The sequence below is a fragment of the Spea bombifrons genome, chromosome 1 (assembly GCF_027358695.1).
Source record: "Spea bombifrons isolate aSpeBom1 chromosome 1, aSpeBom1.2.pri, whole genome shotgun sequence".
NCBI classification, from domain to species: Eukaryota; Metazoa; Chordata; class Amphibia; order Anura; family Pelobatidae; genus Spea; species Spea bombifrons.
The window spans coordinates 141,891,941-141,911,048 of NC_071087.1; the positions used below are offsets into that span (position 1 = coordinate 141,891,941).

At 42.0% G+C, this 19,108-nt stretch overlaps 1 protein-coding gene across 2 annotated transcripts in view; it reads left to right on the plus strand.

Annotated features, from left to right (window-relative positions):
• Positions 1 to 9,839: 9,839 nt before the first annotated feature.
• The window catches only part of SSBP2 (single stranded DNA binding protein 2), a 73,137-nt gene continuing 63,868 nt past the window's right edge, over positions 9,840 to 19,108 (plus strand). For both annotated transcript variants that reach the window (XM_053475180.1, XM_053475188.1), the window contains exon 1: positions 9,840 to 9,983. In XM_053475180.1, coding sequence (XP_053331155.1) covers positions 9,928 to 9,983 — 56 coding nt within the window. In that variant the 5' untranslated portion in view covers positions 9,840 to 9,927. The remainder of the gene's footprint in view (positions 9,984 to 19,108) is intronic.

Sequence of the window (19,108 nt, forward strand, 5' to 3'; positions counted from 1 at the left end):
CAAAGAAGGTGTTAATCAATAAAAGGTAGTAATAATAATAATAAATAGTGACATGGTAGAAGCCCTCAATGACAATGGTATTCTGACCTCTTAATAAAATCCTCTGGTAGTTATTAGCATTTTTTGTAGTATTCCACGCTTCTTTTCAATCATGTAGAACCATGGTATCTATCAAACTATGTTTGATATAATTCAATGAGGCATTAATGAGGCGTGTCATTTAATTTAACGTGGAGTAAGCTCGTTTTGGTTTAGGCCGTATGGAAGCCGAATTAATTAAAACAATACCGCAGCAGAGAATTATATAAATAGTATATCTACAAATAACTCCGGGAGGGATATCGAAGAATTGATCTAAGATTAAGAAAATATGTAGTGCTTGACATGATACATGAGGTAATGATCACTGATATATATATATAAATACATTCAAGAAAAAAATATTCATCAAATATTAAACTAGAAGAAACCACATTGATCAACAGAATTCCAAAGGTTTTGTTAACTAAAATGTTTATCATCTCTCTCATTAATTTCTCCTTGTACCGTATCACTCAGGACAGTTTCAGCCCTAGGCTGACATTGTCCTGCGCAGCCTGATGATCAGTGCTCAATATTTTGGGTATGTACTTATTCAAAAATATAACTGCGGCTGGGAGTTTTTAATGAAAGGTTGTATTATTTTACAGTGACTAAAAAGATTAACTCTAATGTTAAATTTGTATAGATTTAAGATTAATCTGCCTGATTAAACCCAGAAATCTATTTTGGTTTCTTGAAAAAATTCAGCGCAGGAGTACCTTCAACCTCAAATGCGAGTATCATCTAAAATAGAAACGCAATGTTATTCTTGTACTGCAGTAAATATTGGAATTATATTTACATGCAAGGGTAGAATCCTGATGCCATGAAGACTATTTTGGGCAAATAGCAACCTCAATTTGACCAAAATGTATGTTCTTGATTGTAAGCTTGTTTGAGCAGGACCCTCCTTACCTTTTGTTTCTATGAGCCCAAATTGTTATGTGATGCACTAGCCGGTACTAAAATTCCCTATAGCTTGTGCTTTTTGTTTGCCAATCAGTGTAACTGTTTTGGAGATATGTATTTTTGAAAGAAAGGCTATTTGTAGCAAAACTAGCGTAACTAATCAAGTCCCATCAAGATGCATCCCTATTATACATGGTATTCCTATAAAGGCTGCCGCAATCTAAAACTTAACAATAGGAGACAGATAACTTAATGGGGAGGAACAATCATGTAGAAGTTGCTCCCATAGAGTACACATATCATTGATTTCTAAAACACACAACGCTTATTTGGATATGTAGACATCCTTACATTATTTTGTGCGCAGAACTGTAAAATGCAGGACAGATCTTCTTTATTAAAGAATGTATTTAAGAAAGTAAAATGAAAACTGTTGTTTCAAAAAAATGCATTTGTTGAGATATGCAAGTAGATGGGGGGAAAAGTCAGAATGGAAGAAAAATGACACTGTCGGAAAAATGTGTTGATCTTAAACAATTAAGCAAAACATTTCAGCCTGAGAAAAAAAAAGTCCACCCAGCTCGGAATGTCATCCTCCCACAACTTGCAGGATTGCAATTATGTTTATTGCTTAATGTCGCACATGGATTTTGGCAGGTTCCAATGCAGCTAGCCAAAGCCAACGGAGTGACAGTCATCGTTCCATTCGGAAAACATTATTTGAATGGGCTACCATTTGGCTCTGTAATCTTGCCTAATATTTTACAGATTAAATGACTATAGCAATATGTAGTGAACATAGCATTTTATATCAGTACAGATGAATAGCATGAATCACTGTCATCTCTAAAGTCTGAAATAAAAAAAAATTGCACTATTTTATTTATAGTATTAGATCAATTTATTGCGTACAAAATCCTTTAATATTATGTGCAGGAGATGTGTTTGGCCAGACACGAAGTAGCTTGGGGTAGGAGGAAAGAGCTAAAGCACATGGGGGTTTTCTACAGAAATATATCAAATGTATTTTTTTACTTACATTATACCTACTTATAGAAGGCCGGCAAATTCTATAGCGCTATTACAATAGAGAGACAAAGAAAATTAGCAATTACATTAGCATACGTTAAGACATACTGGAATAGAAGAAGTAGTGTAATTCCTCTTGTGAGTTTACAATCTATTAAGAGGTTGGTTTGGAATTATAGGGAAGACAGTAACTGCTTGAGTGAGGATGATTTGATTCTAGCGAGGGTGATGTAGAGAAGTCTTGAAGGGGTACGGCAATCTCATAGGTGAGGAGGATAGATGGTTTCTTCAGGAGGCGGGTTGATGGTATGAGGAGGGCATGAGTAGGAAAAAATCTAAAAGAATGGAGTATGGAGTAAAATTACAAAATGGGTAAAATCCAAGCACGCAAGTAGGAAGAGGAGATAAGGTAGAATGAGGATGCAAGTCATGGGAAGAGGGTGGTTAGGAGAGCATGCAGTGGTAATAGCAGATGTATGGGGGGTGTCTTGCTTGTAAGTCCTCTATATATATATATATAAGTGATTGTGTTTAAATTTGATTCTGGATGGCATGGGGAGCCAATGCATAGACAAGAATACTTGAACACCAGAAACTGAATACAGAAAAATAATAAAAAGTACTCTACTACCTCATGCTAAAATGGTGACATTTTAGTTAAAAAATGCTAACTGGGAAGCTTTATTAAAACAAGCTGGTCCAGGACCTATCTGAATTGGGCGCATAGGTAAGAGTTCAGTGGGGTCATGTTACATGACCCTGTAGAAGCTCATACCATGTGTCAGCAGCTCTAAATAAAGAATCCATGCAAGGTACATGTGTTAGTTACTGGGAAGAGCAGGAGAAGAATTGGAGCAATAAAGGTAGGAGATGTGGAAGCCAGTTAGGGAGTTTTAGTAATCCATACAAGATAACACATTGGAATGAATTAGTATTTTAGTCTTTGTGGGAGGAACGGATAAATTCAAGAGGTATCTTGCAGGCGAAGGTGTCAAATGTTTGTTGAGTGTCTGAATACAAGGAGTGAAGGGAAGAGATGTCAAGTGTGATACTAAGGCCGCAAACTCTTTAGTGGAATTATCAACAGAGATGGAGATTGTGGATACTGGAGATGGAGATGACACATATAGTTAATATTGTGAACCAGTGATGTGACATTTGTCTAAAGACACTCCTTGTTTAAAATTTTCATTTCATAAATAGTTATGTTTTGTTTTTATACTAATGCAAGTCTCAGTGCTTAACAGTTAACTAATTTCATATATGACTTGACTTTTTCCAGAAATCAAAAAAAGGGGTTAATGAATCGTAGCCATAGCTAAAAGCTAAAATGGCCCTTTTAAATCATTCCCTGCATACCCTTCCTTCAGGCACAACAATAGCATCACACAGCAGGCATGTGGATGAACAAGATGCCATGAGTTATCATGGGGAGCAGGTTCAACTGTGACCATCATGTTGTATCCAAAATGTGTTTTGTTTGAATGTGAGGCCAAAGACATAAACATTGTAGAACAGTGATGTTCTATGTAACTGTGTAGGTACTGGAGAACATTGGGGGAGGGAATGGGTGGCCCAGTGCTCATCAACATCTTTAAGCATCTGTAAAAAATACGTTTGGTAACTGAATCATTAAATAATATGCATTTGCTTGGTAGGATCAAAAGCCAAATGTCAGTGGCCTTATGTTCCAAATTGCTGGGACCACTACCAACTATTCATTGGACTGTGTGGACTTCCATGCCACACACACTTTCCTGCTCTGCTGCAAAACCTCATATATAAGGTGGTTTGTATCATAAAAAAGAGAAATCATGGACATTATCTTAACTCAGCAGATGTATGACTACATAAACAGGTACAGTTCCCAATGACTTACTAATGATGATTACTTGAGGGGTAGGAAGAGACACTTCTCCTTGGACAGGTAAAACTTGGATTTAAACTTTAGGTCATTGTGTTATTTTGTGTGTAAGTCTGAAATTGAACCAATGAAGGTGGTGATATGTTGATAAGATATGTTTTTTTTTGTTTATTCTTGGTGGTTTATACTTAAATGTTATATTGTATAATTCTAGCAGGATTCTAAATTGTGCTGCAACAATTGTCACATCTGGAAATGTTAACATTGAAAATAGATTTAAGTGCAAGCTTAACTGATGATACTTTTTGGCTAAATTATAATAGATTGCAGGCCGTCAAGACTATCTGGGTCTCTCAGTAATTACTAGACTTGTGCATTCGTTTTCGTACGAACTTTATTTTGAATGAAAATTGCATGTTCCACTCATTTGCACGAATCAATGAAAACGAGTGCGATCTCTGACCAAAAACGAACGCAGCAAAAATGAAGCAAAAATTTTGTTCAAAGCGTATTTGCTCCTCGTGCACGTCTAGTGATTACCATTCAAACAGTACAGCAACAGACAGATACAAAGGTTGCAAATCTTAAGTGTGTTAAGTGAAATGTAGCATTTGGCACAGGCTGTCTCTGTTGTGTTGTAGACTGCTTTATACTACCGTGTTTCCCCGAAAGTAAGACAGTGTCTTACTTTCTTTTTATCCCTAAAAGCCCCACTATGTCTTACTTTCGGGGTATGTCTTATATTGGGAAAAAATTGAGAGTGATGGGAGTTATGATGTACTTTTAGAGCATAATTAGATCATGAAAAAGACATTGGAAATGGTACAGCATAACACCCATCACTCTCACACACTTACCAATCAACACACCTACCAATCCACACGTATACCAATCCACACACATATACACAAATCCACACACGTATACACAAATCCACACACATATACACTAATCCACACACATATACCAATCCACACACATATACACCAATCCACACACATATACACCAATCCACACACATATACACCAATCCACACACACATACACCAATCCACACACATATACACCAATCCACTCTCACTTAATTCTTTCCTACCTTTCCTTTCTTCTTTCAGCTTCTTTTCCTCCTCTTCGCTCCTCTTCTTCAGTTCTGTCTTCTTCCTGGTTCAGAGGGCACGGACAGCGGTGGGCGCGGCTTCAGTGTTGTGCGCCGGGATCTGACAAGAAACCCCGGCGCACAACAGCTGTTGCCGCGCAGATCACAAGGGAGCGGTATCGGAGGTCATTAACAGACCTCCGGCTCCCTTGAGTGATTTTAAGCCGGGTTGAACCCGGCTTAAAATCACTCAAGGGAGCCGGAGGTCTGTTAAAGACCTCCGATACCGCTCCCTTGCGAGCCTGCTCCTCCAGCGGCGGACATTACTGTCCGTCTCTGGAGGGGTGCCGGGTGCCGCAGGTTGGCACCCCCTGGAGTGTGGCGCCCTGTGCGGTCGCACACCCCAAAGGTCGGCCCTGCTCTAAGGGGCCGGCCTTAGGGGTCTGCGGCCGCACAGGGTTTAAATAAAAACATCGGGGTTTTTTTTCAACTTTATTTAACATCCTCCATGTTAAATAAAGTTAAAAAAAACTTTATTTAACATGGAGGATGTTAAATAAAGTTAAAAAAAAACCCCGATGTTTTAATTTAAATCCTGTGCGGCCGCAGACACGTAAGGCCGGCCTTGGTGGGGACTTCCCGGCCCCTTAGAGTGGCGGACCCGGCAAATCCCCCGTGTTTCCCCGAAAGTAAGACATATGTCTTACTTTCGGGGTACGGCTTATATTAGCCGACCCCTCTGAAACCCCCGATACGTCTTACTATCGGGGGTGTCTTACTATCGGGGAAACACGGTATGTACTTCTATGTATCACTTTTGTTGTGTGTATAGTGCGACAAAAATTCTTTATTACGATTTAGGCCTGAATTAAGGGTGTCTGGAAATTTCTCCTGAATACGGTGACCCTCAGATCTTTGATACGGTGTCCGGTTTGGCAGAAGCGGTCACCTACATATAGGTGAGCTATTAACACTGTAAAGTATAACATAAAATTGGATAAAGGCAAAGGGGCAGCTGCTAACATATATTCTGAAAGAGGACTTTCTATGCCCCTAACTATAAGCAGGAAAACAGTCTAACTGCTCCTGCTCATGGGGCACACAAAGCCAGTATCTGCAGGTACCCTGACTAGTATTCCTATAGAGGGCAATAGCAGAGGAAGCATGTACCAAACTCTCTAAGCCATAAAGAATACACACTGGAGGACCCAGCTATAAACATACTCCCCATAACATAAAAAATAACAAAACCCTATGCGCCTTTCACCGTGTAAAACATTTTTATGGGGAACCATATAGGTTATATAGAGTCCTCTGCTATTGCCCCATTTACGAATATTAGTCAGGGTACCGGCAGATACGGGCTGTGTGCCCCATGACAGAAGAGCTGTTTTATGTTTATCGTTAGGGCATAGAGAGTCCTCTTTCAGAATATATCATTATTATTGGATTTATTTGAATTAATTAAAAGTTAACTTTTAATTCTAATGTGAGATATCTTTATTTTGCCATTTACCTTTTCCAGTACCTATTTAATAATTTGTTTTTGTGTTACCTCCATTTTTTGGTTGAGGCATTTACAAAATGTTCATGTTTAGTAAATAAATATATTTCACCTGTGTTGTGGTGTGGGTCTTAGACCATCAAATGCTGGCAGCCTCGATGTTTAGGGCAACTAATTTAGTCTATTTATACACCATGCTTTGCAAGTACAGTCCCCACGTAATGCAGTTATGGGAGAGTACTTTTGGGATAACAGAAATTAAACAATCCAGTCTGAAACCACAAACAACAAAGAGAGGAAGCCAGGGGCCTGGTGAGATCCTATCTGCTCAAGTCTCACTCCCACAGGGGTGGGGGTCCTAGGGGGAACACGAAGGTGAAGACTAAACAAAACATACAGAACGGCTACAGAAAGTGCACGCTTACTGCTCGGCTATGGATTCCAGATATTTACAGCATCTTTACAGATTTAATACTCAAAAAGAGTACAAATACTTCAATTAACATTGATATAAAAAAATATTGAGATTTGTAGTTTGGCCAGATGGTCTTGTTATTTACATATAAAACAAGACGCTTCTGTACTAAAGGACACATTATTAGAAATGGTATTTTTACAGCAAGGCTTTTGTTTTTTGACAATTTGGCTAGGCAGAGGTTAAGCTGCCTGCTGAAGCAGGGAATGGGGGAGGTGTGGAAGTATTGCATGTTATGGGCTTGCTGGCTGTTTGTAGCATGTTTGTAGAGAGAGGGGTGTGGTACTTTTTTGCTTACTGCCCCCTCCTTGAGGTATGTAGGGAGGTGATGGATATCAGGGAAGAACCACAGAGCTGAAGTGTACCTTTAAGATATATTAATTTTACTGAGACTCACACTATGTTTTCCTCCCTCACTACCCCCTCCAGTAGCTAGATGGAGGAATACATCAGTGTAATATTGGGTTGCGTGGGGCAAACTACAATCTAGTATCCACATGTAAAAGGTGCGCCAGTCATGCGGCATGGTGGAGAACTCTTTGGATCTTCCCTGGAGATTTGGGTTTTTTAAGTGAAATAAGCTTATGCTTGAGGCTCACCTTTGGGCCTCACAATTTATGTGTTGTCTCTACAGCACATCAATGAAGTGCGCTGATCAATGTCCAAATGTTATAGATGCTAGCTAAGCCAGCTGGACACTTCATGGGGGGAATACACAGTGAAAACAATGAGTGTGGCAGCCAACAGAGCAATGACTGATTAAGTGGGACAGCCAACAGAGTGATGACTGAGTGAGTGGGACAGCCAACAGAGCGATGACTGAGTGAGTAGGACAGCCAACAGAGCAATGACTGAGTGAGTGGGACAGCCAACAGAGCAATGACTGAGTGGGACAGCCAACAGAGCAATGACTGAGTGGGACAGCCAACAGAGCAATGACTGAGTGAGTGGGACAGCCAACAGAGCAATGACTGAGTGGGACAGCCAACAGAGCAATGACTGAGTGAGGAAGACTGCCAAAAGGGTCACATCTGAGTGAGCGGGAGAGTCAAGAGAGAGACAACTCATTGAGTAGCAGTCAAGGGAGCATCGGCTGAGTAGACATGACAGTCAAGAAAGCATCAACTGAGTGAGCGGGCCTCATAAAAGAGCACCTGTAAGTGGGACAGCCAAAAGTACCGGGAAAGCAAATTTAAAAAAGCAGCAATAAATCTTTTTTTGCTACTCTTCTATGTTGGTGACTTAAAAATGAATTTGAGTAATTTCTGTAGGGGTAATTAGTGGTAATGTGTGTGTCCTACAAGATTGATGTTGCACTTGCACAAAAGATGTGACGTCATAATATTATGTGCAAAGTAGGATGTAATGACATAACTGCCCATGCAATATTTGCAGTCATCACATTCAGACAGAGAATCACTAAAAGTGCTTACTAAAAAAAGCATGTTTTATGTAACCTTTATTTTGTATTTTAATCTCAATATATCAAGATGTGACAGTTTCTGGCCTTTCAACAAAATCATATTGTTTAATTAAGCTGCTTAAAAAAAAACAACCTATTAGTGCGCTGGAATGAAGATTGATAAAGAATGAATAAGAAAGCAATGTCATCTACGTGAGGGATGTACAGGCCCACCATCAGACGGTCAAGGGTGGTTCTACCAAACAAGCAAACTTTTCAGCTGCCAGTTACAGACTGAAAGGGGGATACGTATTCTGAAACATTGTCATTTTGTATTTCTTTCTTTAAACAAATTTGTGGACATAAATATTGTTTATTCATAATAATTTGTGTTGAAGATGGGGTAATGTTATTTTTGTTCAGGGAGCATAAAACCTGAAGCTGATTAATCAGGAGCATCCAGCGCAAATAATAAGACTGTGTCCATCTAAAGGATGGCCGGCCAACCATTTTGGCTTCCCCGGCAGCGACAAAGAACAAGAGAGAAGTGCCGCAGGGATGATAATGGAGCCATTGGGGTAAATAGGGAAGGTGGGGACATGGTTCCCCCATCCTTTAACCCTACCATACGTGCACAACTAATACCACACTGCGTTTGTTCATAGGACTATACACACTACATGTCTGACGCAAGACTACAGAGCCAAATAAGCGTGGTCTTCACATGTAAGTAAACACCACCCTTATTTATTGATTTATATAGCGCCATCATGTTCTGCAGCGAGGTACAATGGATAAACCGAGCATAACAGGTAATGCATCACCTCGCATTGTGGATTAAACCAGGGAGGTCTCTACTCAAAAAGCTTACAAACCAGATTTTATTTTATCTTTATCACCGGGCTGGTCCAATATTAGTTTATGAGGAATAACAGGCCTGTGGAAGCAGCACCAAAATTGGCGGCAGCCCCTATGATACGGCTCCCATAAATTAGTCATTAAAACAGCTTCACAAGCACCGGCTGCCATCTTAATATAATATTACAGCCAGGATGCATTACAAGCCACCACGCTGTGCTAAGGGCCATTCACTCAGGTAAGGCCCCTGAGCCATAGCTGCTGTAATACGCTCCTGAGTGTGTGTGACCCATGAATCCAGGCCGCATTTTGTGGCTGTCCCCCCCTCCCTCCTGCGAGCTGTCTCACGGCAGAGGCGGGAGTGGTGTTTGCAAGATGGAACAGCCAGTTGTTTAAAAATCCTTCTCGAACGGTTTCAAATCCCCCCGTCCTCCCCCCAGCTCTGAGGGAAGGCGGAGGGAGAAGACCCGCGCGCGCTCTGCTCCTAGCCCTGCCTGCTAAGGAGGAGGGAGCAGGACGAGACGGGGGTAGGCGGTAAAGGAGGGGAATTACTTGTCTGTCAAGCCGGTTACTATGGCGAAGAGGCGGGGCTTGGTACCGGGCGGGCCTATCAGGGTGGGCGCTGGTGGTGTCGCTATGGTGACGGGGTTGTTCCTGGGGAGGCTGTGATCGGTTGACAGGTGTGTGACAATCGGAGCTTTTTGCAAGCATGTACGCCAAAGGCAAGAGTAACAGCGTACCGTCCGACAGCCAGGCCAGGGAAAAGTAAGTTAAATGCTGCCTGGGGGGCACGGGGCGCGGAACCGGGGCAGGCACGGCTCGGTCAGACACTGGGGCAATGGGGCACATAGGCCAGAGGCTGCAAACTTCCCTTCTCTCCTTGTGTGTGATGGAGGAGGTGATGCACGGGGTTTGGGTGAAAGTTACTTTGCTGGAGGCGGGCAGCGGACCCGGGCTCTCCATCCTCGGTACATTGTGCGCCATGCATGGCTGTGTGAAGAGGGTACGAGCGGCTCCTCGGAAATCTAGGGCAGAAGGGTGATTGTATAATGAAATTATGCAGTGTGTGGCAGGCTGTGGTGTGTCTGTGCACAGTGCAGTGTGTGGCAGGCTGTGGTGTGTCTGTGTACAGTGCAGTGTGTGGCAGGCTGTGGTGTGTCTGTGTACAGTGCAGTGTGTGGCAGGCTGTGGTGTGTCTGTGTACAGTGCAGTGTGTGGCAGGCTGTGGTGTGTCTGTGTACAGTACAGTGCAGTGTGTGGCAGGCTGTGGTGTGTCTGTGTGCAGTGCAGTGTGTGGCAGGCTCTGGTGTGTGTACAGTGTAGTGTATGTCAGGCTCTGGTGTGTGTGTGTGCAGTGCATGGCAGGCTCTGGTGTGTGCAGTGCATGGCAGGCTCTGGTGTGTGTGTGCATGGCAGGCAGGTTCTGGTGTGTGCGTGCGTGCAGTGTATGGCAGGCTCTGGTGTGTATGTGTGCAGTTTATGTATGTGGCATGCGTGCTGTGGCGTGTGTGTGCTGTGGACTGTTTATTTGTAGAACGCCTGCAGAATGTGTAAAGATATTCATGTTGTCCTTTTGCCTATCTATGTGAATTAATGCTCATAGCGCGTGCACAGTGCTGTACACACCACTGCTTGCACAGGGCTGAGGAATAGGTAGGTGTTATAAATGATGTGCACTGGTCTCTCGGGTAGTTTGGGGCCCCATCTCACAGCACTGAGCACACTGTTCTCTTTGCTTTCTAAATACCAAGGAGTATTTGTGGCTGTCAGAAGCCACCTCCATAGAAAAGCTTTTAGAAGTTTCTCTCAATATGTTTGTTGCGTTCTGTTAGGTGCAGTACAGGTGTTGTTGGGGAGGGGGTTACAGGTGTGTTTTAGGGGGATACAGGTTTGCTGTACAATCTGTTACCAGCTTCCCAGCTTTTGCTCGGGTCTCAGTTGCCATTTCCTTTTCCACCAAAGTCACTTGTATCTGGTGAGAGGATCTTGCGGGAGCTCAGGGAAAGGCTGTGGAAGGAGACGGATCGGTGAATTCTCGGCAGATGACTGGTCAGTTTAGGAAGCCGATGCACAAAGAGCTCGGTGTAACACTCAGTTGGCTAGAAAACTTTTGTCTGTGGCTGCTGGTCTTCTACCTAACAATTGGATCATCTGGCGGATCGTTGCAAGTCCGTTTATTGGCCGCTATGTTTATTGCCCATAAACATTTTAATAAATGCGCACAGCTTACAATATTCTAAAACATGGTAAAGTCAATTCAAATGACTGAATTACTTTTTACATTTATTTTCGTGTAGCGGTGTAACTGGCGCTTGGGTTGACTGCGCGGCTGTACTGTGCAGCAGGCTACGTCTCCTGTAACATTAACGCAGAATTAAGTGCCAGGTCATATATACTGAACTCCTGATCAGCCGTAAATAAATGTAGCTTGGTGTGAGACTGGGAGCCAGGTTACCCTTTTGCACAGTTTGCCAGTCATCCTGTGTTTACTCCTGGTTAGTGGATGCCGGGGGGTTTGGAGAGCCATTGTCTTAGGGCTACCCAGGCATTCAATGCGTCACAGAGTAACCAAGAAAGAACCACCGGACATGTTTCCCTGACACCGGTGCTGTCTTGTAAGGAGATATTGTAATGTTTTAATTGTTTGAATGCCGTCTGTGTACGAGCAACCCAGTACAACTTGAGCAGTAGTTGTAACTCCACTTCCTGACAGAACATGCAACTAGATTTATAATTACATTTAAAAAAAAATCCTCTTTTTAGAGGAAGGAAGGCGAAGGAGCCAGAAAACAAAATAGTGTTAAGATACAAGGTAACTCTCAGCCATCGTGTGCACATACATGTGAGCTGGAATGTACGCTTGATTCTAGAACACAGAATATAAGGGAGGTAAATGGGACCTTCCAGTTAGGGTACATTAGCAAATTCAGTTGTTGAAACCAATGATCTAACCACTTTACATGTGTTTCTCACTATCTGTCTGTCTGTCTATCCTATTGGTCCGATAATATTGGTTTCTAAATTTGTATATTACACTCCTATAAATAGTTCATTGCACTGAATGGTAGGTGTATGTGCTATATATAGAGCGCTTTCGCCATCATGTTGTCCTCGTAGTAATGATACTGCGATTGTTGGTATGTAAATAGATGTGTGCCTGTATTATTAATAGACGGCTGTGTTGTGTAGTAGTGTGTTTGTATTCACGGTGATGGAAGGTTGTTTCTGTCACACATTATCTGCATTAGCTGATATTAGTAATATGTAAATAGTCACTGCTTTTTCTTAGCTTTTTCTGTAAATACACGTTTTTAAAGAAGATTTTTGTATACTCGACTGCAAAGCCCAAAAGTCACAAGTTGACCAAAGTAGCTCTCGGATTATTTCTTTTGACATTCTGTGGCCACTAATACAGCCGCGGTATTCTGATGGCCGTGACTTCGTTCCGGTGGCTGCACATCTGTTTATGCGCAAGTCAAGATAGGATATGCCCCAAGACTACGGTGTCCCGGAACCAGATCGCGTCAGGCTGCGGTCACCTGAAAAATTACCTGGGCCAACCCGTTTTATTTCTTTATTCGTTAAATGCATGTATTCTCTAATCTGTGTCTCTATTGGTTAACTAACCAGGTTTTTATGTGTATGGTGTGTGCTGATGATGAACGCAGGCATTGTTGCCGTCGGTAATAGAATGATGTGAAAATGAAAGAAAATTTGACAGGGCCGTTCTCCTCTTACCACCTCAGTTTTGTATTTATTTATATTTTGTTTACTGCATTTTAAGTTGTGTTCTTCATAATTTCTTAACTTTGTATTTATTGGGAGTGGATTTTCTGGCTGTACACTAATGTTAACTAGAGCTGGCCTCTTTAGATGTGGCAGGCAGGAAAGCAATGTGCTTGGTGCTGCTCCTTCCTCCCCCTGATCTTAATGTAAACAGAGGCAAGGGGCTTGGGGACGCCTCTGTTTCTATCTCTCCTGTTTAGCATTGCTCAGCTCCGACCTCTTTATCCCCTGTCAGTAGTGAATGGCTGTTACTGAGTGACAGGCAAGCTTTTTGCCGTGTTGCTTTTAACCTTTGAGTGGCATGGGTTTAATAAGCGATGATTTCTATACCCAGGCGACATGAAATGACATGTTACACCTTCAGACGTTCGGAATTCCCATTTTCTATACATTAATTTTTATATGCAGTGTAACCCGAGGTACAGTAAATTGTTTTATTATAGTCATCGTGATAAATAAGTGAAATGAATGAATGGAATACACACGAAATTTAAAACGCACGCTTATATCCTCTTGCTCACGCAAACATACATGCTTGCCCGTGCACATTTGTGCTCGCTAACACATTTACTCATACAATTCATGCTCGTACACAAATACCTATACACGCTCACTACTCCCTCACGCATTTCTCTCTGGAGTCTTGCATGTAACCGTGGAGTCATGTAACCTTATGTCACGTGATCCCTGGGCTGGTCCAAAATTGTTCACAAAGGGCTGATCTGACCTGGACAGCTCGGTCCAGTCCAGGCTGGCCTGGGGCAGTTGTGGCACCCAGGGTGAACCCCGCGCCCCCCATGTATCCTACTGCATGGAAGGTATTAACACAGGTATGTGGTGAAGCCGTTCATATAGCCTGTCCAAAGTGTCTCCAAAAATGCCCCGTACAGGCACGCCACCTTAGCGTGGTTCAAGGTCGTCACGCTTTGGGGAGAATACCCTGCCTGATACCGTTTCTCTTGGAGCTTGTCTCTTTACATTACACTGGTACCTATTAACCCTTAAAAAGCTGTGCTCTTTTCTACTTTGATTTATCTTGGATTTAAAATGAACAAAAGCAACCGAGATTACATCATCTTTTTATCCAAAAACAATGCATTTCATATGAGACCGACCGCTCGGAGCGCTTGGAACGGAGCACATGCTTTCTCCGTGTTTATTTCCTATGTTTCCCAGCACTCTCGCTTGGTGATCGTAGCGCCAGCGAGTATAAAGAGCCAAGGTTATTTACTTGATTGTGGCGTGAGAAGAGTTATAAAAAAAAGGTAAATTCACTAGAAATTTATTTTTAGGCACAAATACAATATTTTTCCATGTGTGCTTTCTGACATGTAATGTAATAAAACTCGGATAGATGCGGACAGCGCCCATACGATGCAGGCAAGTATTATCTGGAAATCTGTCGCCGTTGGGACCCTATAAATGTTAAAGCCATTGATAATATTTCTAGTTTGGTGAATTTGCTAATCTAAGGAAGGACCTTTGGGGACGAATAGAAACAGAATTCGAAGACGGGTCAGAACCGTTCGTCCCGTTCAGTCTGCCCATTTTTCCTGATGCAGAGACTCGAACCTTAATCTGTTTTTGGTCTTGTCTTAGATTCAGGATAGCTTTATGACTACCCCATGCATGTTTAAATTCCCTCACTGTATTATAACCTCTACCACTTCTGCTGGGAGGCTTTTCCATTTATCTGCTGCCCTCTTGGTAAAGTAAAACTTCCTTACAAACGCTTAAAAAAAAAAAAAAAAAAACTGATTTAAAAAAAAACAAAATAGGACATAATTGTCTGTTTAATGTAATTTTAATATGAAAAAGGCATCCTTCGTACCTCTTCATAGTGTTTCCATGGTTTGCTCCATCGATCCATAAGATGACCTGGCGAGTGATGGCGTCATTAAACGGGGGCACAATCTGAGTGGAAAAAAACTATTTACGTTGAAAACGTGCTTATCAGCGCCTGCACGGACATATGGTTGTCTTTTAGCGAACAGGAGTCCGTCATGTCTTTTATTGATAGGCGCGTAGGGACTGCAGAAGAGAAGCGTCTTATCTGCTGGTTTTGAGTCCCTTTTCACGTGTTAATAATTTATGAGGGTTAGATGAGTGTTCTTTATTGTATTTGTACCGCTTCCACTAGACGTCTATTCCAGGCATGTACAGCTCTTTCGGTAATTTAGGAAACGCTTGCTGGTCTCTGTATGTCCTGGAACCGGTGCACCAACGTCGTGTAGTCTGTGTGTTTACGCACTACTCCAGAAATGTCCGTTTTGTGTTTAAAAGCCTTAATTGCCCCCTTTGTACACTTATTGTTAGAGCACAGACTCTGCATGGCCTTTACAATAGGGATCGGTAAATACAATGTTAAAATTGTCTATGTATATCTTATTGTATGATTATCGTTCTGTAAAACGTGCGGAACATGAAACCTCCTTCTGTATGAAGTTGAAGCAAAGAGTTATTGGTCGCAAACTCCTGCCGGATGCTGAAAGAACACGGAATAGTATCGATCGGGATCACAGCGTTCCTTTCTTAACTTTATTTAAGAATACGTCGTTCTCTATGTCGTGTAGCTCAGCCTTCATGGTTTTGGAGAGGCCCCCATTATACAGTAGTGTACACGGTACTGTACAAGGACCGGGGTGCAGTTCTGCTAAATGCGGAGTGCAGAGGTATTGGAGTGTGAGTATTTGCTAAAAAACGGCGTGTAAGTAGGTAATGGATTTTGTTGGGCATCCTGGATGGCATTTCAGTTATACTCAGAACTGTATGACGGTCCACTACAAGAGTTTGGGGGGAAATGTTTCAAATTTTTTTTATTATTTATTTAATTTTTTTTAATATGCTGGTACTCTTCTTTACAAACCGATGCATATGTATATAACTCATCTGGAACCTAACACAAAACTGAGGACGGATTAAGGTTTGGGTCTCTACATCATCTGCTGTCGGATTCTATGTAAGTAGCTGACCAGCTGTCCAATGCCGATGACTTTCATGTTTATCGTTTTATTTAAACGGGGTTCTATTAAATCGGGTAAAACCCGTGAGCACGCGGCATCTCCAATAGCGGGCTTAGTTTGTTTCCCGACTCCGCACGCTCTTTCTTCTGATGCATAAACGGAGATCTTATAGAGCGATGCCGCTGGGATCGTGTTTTTACGGCATCACATGTTGTGCCAGGCTGAGGAAACTTGTTTATAGATTTACAAATTGAAGTTGATTTGTTCTAATGATCTTTATGTACAGTGCAGGAGTATGTACCTTAGAAACGTGCCCCCCCCCCCCATAATTGACATTTCAGTGTCCCAAGCAGCCCCCTGAACAAAAAATATGTGTTGAAGTACTTTATTAAAACACATCTACTACTCCCTCTTTTCACCCCTCCTTTTTTTAATCACCCATACTACTCCCTTAGATCACGAGCCGGGCCCCCCTAAGCCCACCATTCCTGCCTGGAACTTTGTATAAAGTACTATAGGGCTAGATGGCAGCTGACGGGCATGGATCTTATCTCCTGATGCGTCTGTATGTGTTAATGTATATTCGTTATATATGTGTTAACTGCCCCAATAAAATTGTACAGCACTGCGTAATATGTTGGTGCTTAATAACTAAAAAGAATCTATTTATCGTGCAAAAATAAAATAAACTACTATTACTAAAGCGGAATGCCTCCTCTGCTTCGTGCCTTCAGTGGCAGGAAAGCGCTCCCTTTGAACTCCATGGGGGCCGCTTATTGTGCATCCGCAGAGGGGTCTCTTAGACATGAAAGTTTAAAGGGACCACTCGGGTATTATGTTCATTGGGTGCTGAGTTCCTTTAACCCATTGATTAACTTTAACCCAGACCTCTAGTGGAATATAGCCTATATCATTATACACAGAATGTTTACCTGTAATTCCAATTCAGAAAAGCCTGTATGGAGAAATTGCTTCCCAAGGCTACTCATTACTTATTTCATTAATGCCATTGACAGGCATAATTGGCATGAAACCTATTGGAAATCTCTACCATTAAAGTGTAAAGTGGATCATACTGCTCTTACACAGTTGGACTATAAGTAAAGTTTTTCATCTTTCATTTAAGTATAGAGCATCCCTTCTAATAATGTTTAGTTTGCGTGTCCCGCCAACAACGGGTTGGATCGCACTTGCCACATGAGCTACAAACCTTGCTTTAAAGATGCGCCGCTAACCTCTTTAAAAGAAAGATCCGCGTTTGTGACTCTTACGGTCAGGGCGTAGGATTAACAGCCTCCTATTACGTAGGCAATTAACTGTGGGAAATGTTAGTTAAGTAGAATGTGCGTGTAGGTAAAACGGTGTTCGTCTGAGCCGTTCTCTCAGTAGGACGCTCTTACTTATGGTCTGGTACTTCACTAATCTGGAAGATCTTTTTTCTTCTTCTCAGGTGTAATAATGTTATTAGAGGCGGCGTGTGGGATAGAATCACTAAATGGTAATTAACCTTCTGCTATACAAATTCAGACTACAATATTGCCCGTCATACAGCTGTCTGTAGCATCCGGACTGTTTCTTAATGCCGGTGATCTTGCGCAGTTGTTTCAGAGACACCTTTTTAAATCCAGGTTTAGATCGCTCGACCTGTAATGTGTTCTTCCGCAGTGGCAGCCATGATGATTGGCAGTGATGAGAACGTGTGGCAACGCAGCATTTATATATGCTAAGTTTTGTGTTCTTAAAGGGCACCACCGTGTTGTAGATCAGGTAACCCCATGTTAATAATAATATTGCTAAAAGTATTATAGTTTTTGACCTTTGATCCAAGTTCCCTTAATAGTTATTTCCCAGTACCTGCATCCACCAAAGGGCATTTAGTGCAAATTTCCCCCGTTTCCCATGATATCTTAATTATATAAGTAACAAAAGTTATGGTGGGTAAAGGTGATGGGAAAACCCCTCCACTTAATAATGCCTCTGCTGCCCCTTTAATTTTAACCAAGCCAACCAGACAAGCCTGAAGACTTTTTTTTTTCCCCTACGAAATCTTATGGTGCCTCCACAACCACAATGGATTCTGGGTAGGCGCATGCAAATAAGGTCAACAATGACCACCTTTGGCCTCTATATCCACTTTATAGATGCATCCCTTGAGGGGAAATGTGTGTTGTACTATAGCCTAAAGACAAAACTCGGGAAAGAGGTCCATGAGCGGTGATCTGGCTACGGCACAACTGTTTCATCCTTAATGGGACTCGTCAGCGTGAGGTTGAGATACTTGCTTAATACTTGAGGCTTGCAGAAGCAAAGGAAATACCGGTAACAAAAGTTATGGTGGGGTAAAGGTTCTATTGAAATCCTACTTGCTGCAGCTTGCTTCCTTTGCTCTACCTGCGTTGTTTTGGCAGACTGCGCACGAGCGTCTAGAATTAGAGATCATACAGAACTCAGATGTCTTAAAGTGCGGCAACAATTTAAAGGGACGCTCCAGCCATCGTATGCCCTTTAATGCACATGAAATTGGTGTTCCCGTTAAATGACTGCAGATGCTTCTCTCCCTGCCTCCCAGACTCCAGGAAATCTCCTGTTTGCCCAAGCGCATGCTCGCTATTCTCCCAACCAGCCAACTGGCTCGCAAGAGATTCCCAGGACGTCTAAAGAGACGCACAGCGAGCATGCGTGGAAAGCGCTCTCGTTGGTAAGGCTGTGCAGCGCTCTAGACTGTCCCATTAAAGTGCATGAACAGAAAATAACACGAGAGTCTTTATTGATGTGTAAGTGATAACAACAAGCCGTGTATGTTGGTGGAAAGATGAGCACCGCTTAAGAATTGCTTTTTTTCATTAAATGTGCCCCGAAATGACACTTCATAAAAGTTAGGCTTCAAAGTATTTTCCAACAAAGGCTATTTTTATTTTATTTTAAAATTTTATTTATTTTTGCTGATTGTTCATCTCCCCACCAACTTTTTAAAGAATTCTTTGCGTCTCCCAAACAGCATTTTCTCCAAGATTGAGGCATGAGATGTTTTACACAAATTATTGTAAGAACATTTTTCCAGTTGTTTGGGTTCTGGTACTGCCAATCAGCCCGAGGGGTAATTTATTTTATTTTTTTCGGCTTACAGCGTTCTCCATTCTG